This window comes from Fopius arisanus, unplaced genomic scaffold (assembly GCF_000806365.1).
Source record: "Fopius arisanus strain USDA-PBARC FA_bdor unplaced genomic scaffold, ASM80636v1 scaffold00060, whole genome shotgun sequence".
In the NCBI taxonomy this organism is placed as follows: domain Eukaryota; kingdom Metazoa; phylum Arthropoda; class Insecta; order Hymenoptera; family Braconidae; genus Fopius; species Fopius arisanus.
Genome location: NW_011887799.1, coordinates 760,916 through 772,998, shown reverse-complemented (window position 1 = coordinate 772,998; position 12,083 = coordinate 760,916). Strand labels below are relative to the sequence as shown.

At 37.4% G+C, this 12,083-nt stretch overlaps 2 protein-coding genes across 4 annotated transcripts in view; both read left to right on the top strand.

Annotated features, from left to right (window-relative positions):
• LOC105268758 (ankyrin repeat domain-containing protein 50) overlaps positions 1 to 12,083 on the top strand; it is a 40,465-nt gene that overhangs the window by 10,160 nt on the left and 18,222 nt on the right. For all 3 annotated transcript variants that reach the window (XR_892368.1, XM_011308573.1, XM_011308572.1), the window contains exon 2: positions 5,217 to 5,250. The gene's annotated coding sequence lies outside the window, so the exon portion shown is untranslated. The remainder of the gene's footprint in view (positions 1 to 5,216; positions 5,251 to 12,083) is intronic.
• On the top strand, positions 9,509 to 11,297 carry LOC105268757 (lipase 3). Its single transcript, XM_011308570.1, has 6 exons — positions 9,509 to 9,734; positions 9,799 to 9,994; positions 10,069 to 10,183; positions 10,245 to 10,644; positions 10,705 to 10,789; positions 10,848 to 11,297. The coding sequence occupies exons 1-6, from the start codon at positions 9,603 to 9,605 to the stop codon at positions 11,159 to 11,161; spliced, it is 1,242 nt and encodes a 413-aa protein (XP_011306872.1). The 5' UTR covers positions 9,509 to 9,602; the 3' UTR covers positions 11,162 to 11,297.

Genomic DNA, 12,083 nt, shown 5'->3' with positions numbered 1-12,083 from the left:
CCACCGTATGAATGAATAATAGTTGAAGTATGAATTAAACATACGAAAATGCGCGGCTGTATAACTCGCTCTTATTCCCTTGCGCTATACACGAGCGATGAAAACTTTATCAGTAACTCACTTTATTGTTATTTTGTCGTACACTCTGATGACTCTATTTTTTATTTGAATTGAAACATTACGATGGTCTTTAAAAATTTTTACAGCAAATGATTGAAAATTTATGTCATTTCAAGATTTCGCTGATAGGTGTCGAGACAGAATTTAATTGAGACGACGTTACTTTGGAAAATGAGTAAGTCAATTATCAGATAATTCCACCGACTAATTGACTGTTAACGTAATGATGTGAGTGATGGCTGAATGTAATTTCAGATGGTGTATGAGGGAAAATTGAATGATTATGGTTATGATGTCTATCTAAAACCAGGAAGTGCAGTCTCCATTTACTTACAGCCCCGTTATTTATCTAGGAAAATAAAATTTAACGTCCGGTTTTTATTGAGGGAATTTTTAAAATAACAATGAGGTAACAAATCCCCGCTGTCATCCGTTGGGTTCGTTGACGGGTGTCAGAAGAAAATTTAATTAAACGGACATCATGATACTTTATCCGGCAAGTAATTCAATCCTGCGATAATTCCACCAGCTAATTGACTGCAACGATGATAATATCAGGAATTGAATATAATTCTCATTTCTGCACTAAACATTGGCGCATCATAATTTTAATTCATGCTGTACTGTTATCGTCTTATTTAGTAATTTTTTATGGGATCGTAATCCAGCGTGAACTTTAACGGAGAAAATTATCTGCAATGCGTGTGAACTGAACAATTTATTTCCCGGAAAAAGAACTGTTAACCGAAATATCATTGCCATATTATTATTATATATTCATTAGTTTAATAATTTATGGCTCTCCGCGGGAGTTTCTAGTTTTTCCCATTATTTAGGAGCTAAAAATCTTAATCTCGGACAGATTGGAGTTATAATCACGGTAAACATGAGAATGCGGAGGTAATCATATGTGCACGTGAAATTTTTATGAGTACGCATGTTGAGATTTGATTTTTTTAATGCGGGGAAAAAGATTAACGGGTTTAACCCTCGATAAAGCCCTCTTTTCTCATCACCGTTATATAGATAAATTTTTTGAGTGTAACATGTTCTGCATATTTATTTCCCATCTGATATTTTTATATGACACGAACCAGTAGAGTCCGAAATTTCTATCACTTGCTCTTGGAAATTAATTACAACATAATGAAAACAGAGACAATTCAATTTATTAAATAATTACCTGCAGTTTCAGATGAGAAATTAAATATCATTTACTGATTTATTTTGACAACCGTTGATTGCCTTTATGAGGCAGAAATTACGGAATTGCAACAAAACTCTGAATAAATAAATCTATTTCTGTATATAGAATTTCCCCATCATCCATCGGTATTAATTTCCGAGATTATTCTCGATTTAATCCGGTGTGATTGTGATTTCTATGTGGTACATGCAGTACATACCCGCATTGATGCTTAACCCTCGTGTATGTAGATCACATTGACAATATGTATATATGTGGTTATAATATGTGGCCTAAGTATCTACTGGTGACGCACATAATGTAACCTTGGAACAATGCGAGGAAATAGTGGGGCCCATTATAAACCGAGGGTATTGTACCGGATGTCTACGGGTTTCGAGTGTCGTCCAAGCCATAACATCAATGTATATGTGCGATTATTTGTATTTGTATTGGTGATTGTCACAACGTGCGTGCATTTGGTTTATTAAGGCTCCAAGGGGTTTACACAAGTGCACATGTGCGTACCGTATGGCTTGGAAATTCCTCTCTGTCTCATTACGATGCCTTCGGGTTTTGGCTGAAGGACAAGGGCTTGATGAGGGTGGATGCCACCCCTAGATTTTCATATCCTCGTGGCATATTATACCGTAATCCCTCATTCCGTGGCTTGTTGCATATCATACTGCCAGTACTATATATGTTGGTGCAGAGTACCTGCTGGGGTGAGTTCAGATAAACGCTAGATAATGAAGCACGTTGACTTTCTCATCTCTACAACCATTTCTCAGTACCAAACTCATTTATGGCCTCATTTTCTAAACCGAATAATCCGAGTAATACTAATTCTCAACCGTTCAATTGATCTCAGGGATATGTCTGCTGGTGGTGAATTGCTGGAATCATAGATCATCGCCTCGGGCTGGAGTGAGAAAAACGTTTTTGTTTTTTTTTTCTTTCTCTGTACGAAGGGTGTATTATCATTTGTATCTAGGGTCGAGTATGTTCAACATCAGAAGTGAAGAATTTTTGATGTAAAAATTTTTAATATTTGTAAATTCATGGGGAATGTTAATTCACGTTCAATCATTTCGCGATAATTAATAGAAATCGGGTAATTGAGGTAAAGGTGCACGAGATCACTGTAAAAAACTTCTTCCACTTTGGAATAACATTCCAACAGGTAATGCTCGTTGCGGTATGATTCTCAGGACACCTGTTCTCATTTCCATGCGAAGAAATCCATAAAAATCTCTCCGTGCTGGGTGATTTTTTAGGTCAATGCAAAGGTGACGAGGCCAATTCGACAGTATTGAGAATCATGAAAAGTCGGAAGTGATTTAATTGGATGATTATCGAGAAGCGAAGCCGATAAATGACTTGGGTTAATAGAATAGCCGATAACAGGCCGTCATCTAGGTTTCCTCTGGCCTAGTGCTGAGTTGGCAATCAAAGAATTATTAGGGAAAAACAACGGTGTTTTAGCATCATATCTCATTAAAATAATTTTCAATGATCCAGAGTCATTTCCACTTCTGTAAATTACTTCCCGTCTACCTCACAGCATTAATGACCAATAATTACTTGTTGTAAATGCATTGATTTCAGGAGAAATTCGCGTATTTATAGGAGAGCTCGGGCGTCAACGCCTCATTATTTTGAATAATTAAGGCGCCAATTAACCTAGACCGTTCGCATAATAAATCACTCCTAATTGCTTCCAATTCTCACGCACTCGATTATTAAAGAGCGAATAAACTTCCCAAATGCTAGATAAAGAGCCAATGGGATTTTTTTTTTCCCTCACCCCCGAGTTCTTTACATTTTATCGTTTTATTTTTTCTTGTTTGTACACCTTTTTGCAAACTCCTTTAACTCGTGCTATATAACATGCTGTATGGTGTGAAGGGGGAGAATGAAGGGAGAAAAATACGAGAATTGACGTCATTGCCCCGTAATTGGCAGTTTGTTTTTTCTTCTCGTTTTTCATCCTGTCGCGCTGCATACGCACAATAATTAATCCTCCATGCAATCAAACACGCGATGAACTCACTCTTACGTGCGAGGGGATTGACAATTTTTTTTTCATCCGCCCCACTCAGAGAGAAATGGAACTTTTTTTTAAATATTTAGTTTTTTCAATGAAAAATCCGATTCGACTTTTTTACAGCAATCTCAATCTTCATGTAATTTCAGTATAATTTAAAAATTATCATTCTAGTAATCCATGATTATTTCAGGAAAAAAAAGTTAATTAAATTACGAATTTCGTATTACCCAATATTCTGACGTTTTTGCGAAAATAAGATGACGAATGCTGAAAATTCAACGGAATTTTCCGACGGACATTGAAATTTTGTTTATTTTCATATTTTTATATTTGAGTCGATTTCTGTTTCTCAGGCAAACATAAAAATACATCTGGAAGATGTTCCCCTAGTGCCAGATATCTCGACGATCTTTTAAGTTTACGGCTTGAAGTTTATAGGATTCGTACAATATTGTATGGAGAGGCCTTGTTGCAGAGTCTTGCATGCGAAACTTAACTCACACACAAAAGGGAACATGTTTCGATAGTTAGGGTTGACCTCATTACTTCTACCCTGAATAGAGTCCATGCAAACTTTACCAGTGTTGTCATTCATGATAAGCATTTCCAAGTTGAATGCTAACCAAGTTGCTTTCCAGCGAAATTAGTGCAGATCCTTTGTGCAATTTATGCAACAATTACCTTCAAACTCCACTCTCGCAGATTTCAACTAAAAAATAAAGAGATTGAGCCAGAATAATGAGTTCTTTGAGCTAAAACGAACACCGCTGACAAAAAGATATTATAAATACAGACACTATAATTAAAATTATAAAAAAAAAACTAATTATTCTTACCAAATTAATTTACCAATTAGAAAATCCATGTATTTGATATATAGATTCAATTGGTAGAGGTAAATCGATGCAAGAGGCAAGGATGATTCGTGATTGGTCAGTGGAATTGGAGGGGGGCGGGAAATTTGAATACGACGCGCGAATCGCGCATAACTGAATTCCCCTCGCATTTCCGTTGATATATAATTCCACAACGGGCTCTTTTATCACATTTTTTTCTTCATCATTCTCGAAAACCAGGGGCTGTTGAATGGAGCCACACATTCGCCCTAACGGGTATTGCACGACAGTCGATAAAACGTGACTATGATTTACGTGTTGTACGTAGGACGAGTGTACGTTATGGCCTTATCATCCACTCGGATATGATTATATACGTCACAAGGAGTGATAATATATATACCGTGCTTTTACGTTTATAGAATACTCTTTCATCCATTCAAGAATCTCCCTTTCACACTTCATCGTTTTACTCCCTTTGTCACCGGTTTATTACATTTAGCCATTTGATTTTTTTTTTTATTATTATTTATTAACACCCGTTACGGCCACGACGTCACTGTTACCTTTGTCTATAATAAAATACCGCAATATTTTTTAATAGCTCTTTTATATTAGTCGAATGGAACAACTGATGGATTTAATTTTCACCTCGGTATATTGGTGTTTCGCTCGAGTGGGCGCATTCATCGAATTTATTGCCGAATATATTTCCAATAACCGTTGGAGCTATCTTGAATCAATTTAAACACCCAAATGAAAACTAAATATGTAGATGGCAATTTTCACTGATGAGTACACATCAGTGGACGTTGCGTAATTATAATCATGAACACATTGTGTCACTTGTGGGCTTTTCAAAATTTTCATTGAGTCATAACGTTTGTCACCAAAATTAACAATTAATGTAGTATGACAGTAATTCTAAATTCTACGTGAGTTAACGGGGGTAATTATTCCAATTGTTTGATATCAACAATATTTCATACAAAAGTAATAACATTTTTTGTTTCTTTTTTTGCAGATTATTTGAGAACGGAAACTGGAGTTTGCAGTTTGTAAGTATTATCAGACTTTTTGTTGTCAAGAACAGGGGTTCAACAGATAGTTAATAAATTACCCTGCAGCGATAATTCGTAATTACATTAGCCACATTTCCGGGTTTTGATGGTGAACAGCAAGAACAGGTGTTATTTCAGTGAATTAATTAATTCTAGGTAGAATTCTGCGGCGACAAAGTGGAGGATACGGAGTATGTCGTTAATTAAAACATTTCTTAGGGTAAAGTCAGAAATGTCGGACGAAATGTACGTAATTGTGCATTCTCTCGGTGCAGACCATTGCTCTTTTGTTTCCCGGTGAACATTTTGCGACGTCACGTACCTGGACAATTCTCGTAAAGCAACCATAACCATATTCTCGGTTATATATCCACAAAGTGTAGGTAGGGTTTTCTCTTCTCCTGCTTTTTTGCAGTTTTCTCGTTCAGACCGCACATGAGTGAGGTTTTTGCTCCCACGTGACGACGAGGAGTTTACAATCTCAATGGAATAGAAATTAGATGGTTTATATTTAGCTGCAGTCTGTTTCCATTTGTATTCTCAACAGTTGTTGAAAACCACGAGATATCATTTTTGTAACAAAGCCCGTGACAAAAAATTACACTCATTCCACCAAATATCTAGCTGATGCAATTATTCAATTGCGATTATCACCTATCAATGTACCGAGGTATTTCAGTTGTTTCTCTATTTTTTTTAAATATTAGAACTTGCTTACGTATTTATTTTTCAACTACGTCAGTATCACGCGTAGACAAGAACTCGAAGCGTAAAATTGAACAGATGATTGTCGATTTCATCGTATTGGTGTAAAATCAATCCTTGCCAATAGCCCTGGATGCTCAATAGGTCCTTTTTTGTTGGAAATTCTCATCTGTCTTATCGGGATTCGAATTTAGCACGACCGGTGAATTCAGAAGCAATTAAATGGAGAACTGTTTGAGTATTTTCTGCATCCCACCGTGAATGCAGGCAGGTCGAGATTAAACTCAAAGGTACAGGGCCATCTCATTGAAGTGTAATTTCCAGTTTAAGTTTTCAGAGGATTGAAAGAATTTCGCTCTTTATTCGCGGTTGACCCTTTCCACTTGTATCAGGTCCTTCTGGGCATTCATGCACAAACTACCACTTTTCCATTTTGGAGAACAATTTAAACTTGATGTCAATTCAAACGTTGCAATTCCCTGGGTGAGGTTGAATTTTCCCACAATCACCCATCTACACCCACGCGTTCAATGCTCTCTGTTTGTTTTTCATTTCAATTTGCCAAGCGGAGGATGATAAAAAAAAAATCACCCTTTTTTCGGTCATCTCGCGAATGAAATTTTTCCCCCAGAATTCTCCAGGAACGCGAAATTTCATTCGTTATTGAATTATAGATTATTCGATTCGAAAAAAACCGGTGTTCATTCCCCCATTTTTTTTCTCCATGTTCTTGTCCCCTGGACACATTTTTTCGTCACCTCCAACTGCAGATTCTTTCGGGTCTGGTAATCCGCTTAGTTTGAAAGCGTGAAATGTTAAACTTGTGTATCGCAACGAGTTTTTCCCCTCTCCAGGTCCACATTGTTATCGTTTGTTTTTAATTTACGGAGATTTTAGGGGAAAATCCCCGGGGGAATGTTTACTTCTGATAACGAATGACAACAGCGTGAAGGAATAACAATGAGATCAATATTTATATAGATTTGAGATTGCGCTATCAGTTATCTGCCGGATGAAGGGATTCCGAGGGTATTTCAAGTCGAAGGAGTTTGCAAAGCCGAGTGGAAAATTATTACTTTACTTCTGTGCAAAAATATCTGACTCGTTGGATTTTTTCTCAAACTATAATTCACTATAAATTTACCTCACCGGCCCAACAAATACTTCAACCACTCGCTATATGCAAAAACAATAACAAAAAAAAGTTGTAACACCCTATTCCGCCGAGTGCGAGGCATTAACCGATGCAGAAACAAAACCTGTTGTATTCCCGCGGTGTAATTCTATATACAAAGTCTTTATGTACAACGCTCAACATATTAGTGGACTCCTCTCGGCGAAAGAAACCACAATAGCCAGAGTAAGAGCACCGGATCCTAAACAGTGAAAATAGGTTTACGAATGTTGAAACATAACACAGGAGAAAATTGTGGTGCATATTCTTTGAATTACTAGGGCGGGTTCATAAACCTGCAGAAAAAAAATTGCACATGCGACGAAGAGTGTTCTCGAAAGTTTGTACATTCATACGCTCACGTGATGAGAATTCCCATGCAATCATTTTCATTTCCCGTGATATTTATCCGGATGTGTTTTTCACATTGAGTTTTCCAGGATGTTAGAGAAAAATTCTTTTCACAATTTTGCAATTCCGAAGGTACCGTGTAAATATAAAAATCTAAAAATCTCCGGTAACTGTAAAATAACCACACGAACGACTGAAATAAAAAAAAAAAAAGGAGCACATGTACGCGTCAAATGTGAAATGGATATTCAACGTGAACTCGTGATCTTCTCCATGAAGTCTGTGAAATGTAACTTTTGCACTCACGCCTCGTGTTACCGTTTGAATGTACATGCGGATCTTCACGTTGAGTATTGCAAGTGCAGAAATTGTGCACCCAGTACTGCGCTTTCCATTCTCACTGCCAATTTTCACGTTGGAAAAACGTGGTACGTGACACGTTGAGTCAAAGGGAGATTTAACACTGCTATTTCTACGCCATATACGCTTGACAGACATTTTTACAACTCGCCAAAGTGCATTTGCATTGCTGCAACCTACGGAGGAAATTGCTGGTATCAAATACTGGTGATAAACCGTCAGCTGGATAGAGTCATTTTATATCAGCTCAAGGAAATTATTGTCTTCGTATCGATAATCGATACTCACCGCTCACAGCTCCCGAAATTAGTGGATTTCAAGGCATTTTAGACTGATTTAATTATTCAATTGAAGAAGCAAATTCTTCAATTGAATTTGAAATGGTAAAATTTATGATAGAAAATGAGTCAAATGAATCATTCAGGTGAGGATGAGTCAGGCATATTGATTTGAGCATTGCTAATGACACGAAAAAGGTCCATGACTCACTCTTCACTAGAAATAAATCTGGACATCATGTCCATGTGCTGACGCTTTTTTTCAAACGAAATATAACAATGGAATAAGATTTTGGAGATCAAAGGCAAACGTTGAATTGAATCTGCGGGTATTCTCTAAAAAGATAATGTAGGAAAAAATAAAGGGGGAGTGCTCTCGAGAGTGAACTAATTTCCGCCACCTTTTAACTCAGTAATGGAATTGCCAGCAGTACTCGTGATGCGGGAACTCTCTGTGCACCATATCCCAGGCTTTTCAGTCCGAAAATAATCCCTCGTACTTTTTAAAATGTGAAAAATCATAGTGTTAATGAAATTGATTGGACAATTGCCTTTTTAATTTGACGACCGAGTATTCACCGAGGATTGATTGATAAAACCGAATACAGGGGTTGTCTTCTTCATCCTATCGAGGATATACCATTTCCCCAGTGGAATCCTGTCTAGACGCACTTTTGTAATATCAAAAAGGGGTTCATCCTATATCAAATCGATACTCCAACAGATTCCTTCGCCCTTTCTCCAAGAGAAAAAAGAACAAGAATAACGTATTCCTCTTTACTCCATGATTCTGGAAATTGAAGCGAAGAAAAAAAAATGGTCCCCACAATGAAAGATGAGTGAACTTCATGTATCAAGTTTCCAGTGCAATATCCAGGAGGAATTCGAATCGTAAAAATTCAGTGGCAACAGTGAGAAATAGTTTGGTAGATAAAAAAAAAGAATTCAATGGGAAAATTGAAAACGTTGTGCAACCTATTGAATATGATATTTCCAGGTGTTAAGATGTGAAAAGACCTCTGAGAACTTGAGATAAATGGTGAATCATGGAAGGGATATCTTCGAGATTACGGAATCGCTTCCCAAGATTGCGAGTACAAGTCTGTCGTCTCGGTACGATCGATTGCATAAGAAAAAAACAATAACTCAAATGGAAGAGGATCGGAGTGGGACGGATACGTGTGAGAATAGATGTTCACAGTGCAAAGATAAAACTGTAATTCATCAATGGACCTTGAAGCTGTTAAACTAGAAGTGAACTTCATTCGAGGCGATATCTCTTAATAAGCTATAAATGAGGATTTAATAGGAATTATTTAACTGTTTGAGACTTGCGAAATCGATTTGCATGGAGAGTCATAAAGCGGCTCAACAAAAATCAAGTGCTCACATAAATTGTCCATAAATATCGTGATCGGAACTGTTGAAATTGTTGCAATTCAGTCGAATAAAGACACTGCAAGCACCAAGACGTAATTGAAATGATTGACGACAGCACGAGGAAGACAATAGTCTTCTTTTTACTGCAATTGGTTTTCTCATTATTCTGCATCGAAGAAGTACACGCGGAGTTCAAGAAACCCTTAAACGATGAGATCGTCATCCCGTATTTTGTAAGTTGTAACTGATTTTAATGGATAAGTCACAGGTATTAATGGAAAAAGCCTAAACCATCAGATGGATCTGATAAAGAGTCATGGTCGTGCAGCGGAATGGCATAATGTAACCACCGAGGATGGATTTATCTTGACAGTCTTCAGATTGCTTCCTAATTCATCAGACTGTCACCAAAAGAAACGAGTGCTTTTTCTTCAGCATGGATTAGCCGGTGCCGCCGACTTCTTCATCATTTACGGACCCACTCAAAGTCTTGGTAATTCCTTCATCCCAATAACTTTATCGATAGTTTTAAAACAAGTGATGATGAAAGAGGGGCTTTACGCACAGCTTACACACTCTCTGATGCTGGATATGATGTTTGGCTTGGAAACTTCAGAGGAAACACCTACAGCAAGAGGCATCACAATTTTCTGCAGGATGACGCTAGATTTTGGAATTTTAGGTGAGATGTTATTGTTTTTGTTGGAAGGATTGGGGTTTTTATCTAGTGTCTTGGCGTGTAGTCTGGATGACCTGGCGCTGCTGGACTTACCAGCGATGATCGATTATGTTCTCAAAGCTACCGGACAAACAAATCTGACATACGTAGCCCATTCGAGTGGCTGCACTGCTGTACTGATGTTGTTGTCCGATCGGCCAGAGTACAACCAGAAGATCAATTTGAACGTGATGCTTGCACCAATCGTGTTCTGGAAATTCAAGAACCCTGCTGTTTCGTTCTACACTTTACCGTTTCGATGGGTAAAACGAATTCTTCCAAGTGCTGCTGTTCAGTTTGTACCTCGAACAATGTTTGTCAGACCAGCTCTTGACAAGGTATGCTTTCGTAGTTCTGTGCCGTTCGATGTCTGTTGGTCACTGGTGGATATGATTGCTGGAAAGGATCATGAGCAGATTAATCGAGTAAGTTGAAGGATACAACTGTTCTGGACATTAATTATCATCATATCGTTGTGATCGCAGGAAATCATAATGAAGTTTCTGGACTACTATCCCGCTGGTACTTCACTCAAGATATTCTACCATTATATTCAGCACATAGACTCTGGTGAGATAAATTCGATTACTCGTCGATGTCTGGGGATAAGTGTATTTTATTATTTTAGGGAAATTACGACACTACGATTATGAAAGCCGTGAACGAAATGTACGGCGTTATGGGCGAGCTGAGCCTCCGGACTATAACTTGAGGAAAATTACGACTCAGTCAGTTATATTCCACGCTCTGAACGATCCTCTGAGCACCACAAAAGATACGGCGGTATTGATTGCAGAACTCAGTAATTCTTCCATGATTTATGAGGAAATCAGAAACAGAAAATTCAATCACATTGACTTCATCATTGCTAAAGATGCCAAGAAGTTTCTCCTTGATCCGTTAGTCAGAATACTGAGGAAAGTTCATGGCCCTCAATGTTAATCAATTACTTCAACTCGTCACATGAGACTCAAACGTCTCGTGCATCAGCTATCTGTTTCCTGTTGGAAATTATCTCCTTAAACGTCAAGAAATAAACTCTATAAAAATTTGAGTCGAATATTTGATTGTTTTTCTGGTCAAACACTTGATTTTTCGATTGAATTAATCGTCGAAATTACGAGACATTCGGAAAATTCATTTCATTTCACTTCCCATCGAAAACTCATAGATTATTATTGTTGTTATTCTTATTATTTTGTCATATTTTTCACGGGCTTTCGAGAAACTCTTATCAGTGCTGTTGGATTTATCATTGAATGTAAATTTTCTCTCTGAAATTTTGATGGATCATTACATGAAATAATGCATTACACAGACGACTGCAGGAGCTGACGACGGCTCGTGGTATATTAATTCATTAGGCGTCTGTTTCGTGATTAGGCTCGAGTTTATATCTACCACTTTCCCTTAATTAATTACAGTTAGAAGTTGCACGCGACTTAAGTACGTGCTCTTTGAAAATGGTGTAATTCATGAGAATTAATTATGCACCCAACGACTCCCCCCGAGATTTCTTGTTTTTATTTTAATCAACGCAAGAATGACGAATTAGTATCAATCGCTCACCCTCAACCCTTTCAACTCTTCATTGAACGTTTATTGAAAATGATTCGTTGTTAAAAAAATGACTATTATTTTTCACGTAATTGTAAATTAAATAGTTCGAAACCACAGGATCAATTGTCGATTGCAATTAAAGTATTATTTTATTTTTACATTTTTTCCTTTTCCTATTACCATTGTTACCATGGTTTGATAGGCGCCCCTTCGTCTTAGCCTTTCAGCCTCTCCTACTATCCTCTCATTAGCCTCTCCTACTATCCTCTCATTATTTTTGCGGTAGCATGGGCCGACTTTCTGT

Bases quoted from the DNA above. Each gene is read 5' to 3' on its own strand.
- LOC105268757 (XM_011308570.1), top strand. From the start codon at position 9,603: ATGATTGACGACAGCACGAGGAAGACAATAGTCTTCTTTTTACTGCAA. The intron at 9,995-10,068 runs GTAATTCCTTCA...CTTTACGCACAG, and splicing joins CGGACCCACTCAAAGTCTTG to CTTACACACTCTCTGATGCT. The intron at 10,184-10,244 runs GTGAGATGTTAT...CTTGGCGTGTAG, and splicing joins GCTAGATTTTGGAATTTTAG to TCTGGATGACCTGGCGCTGC.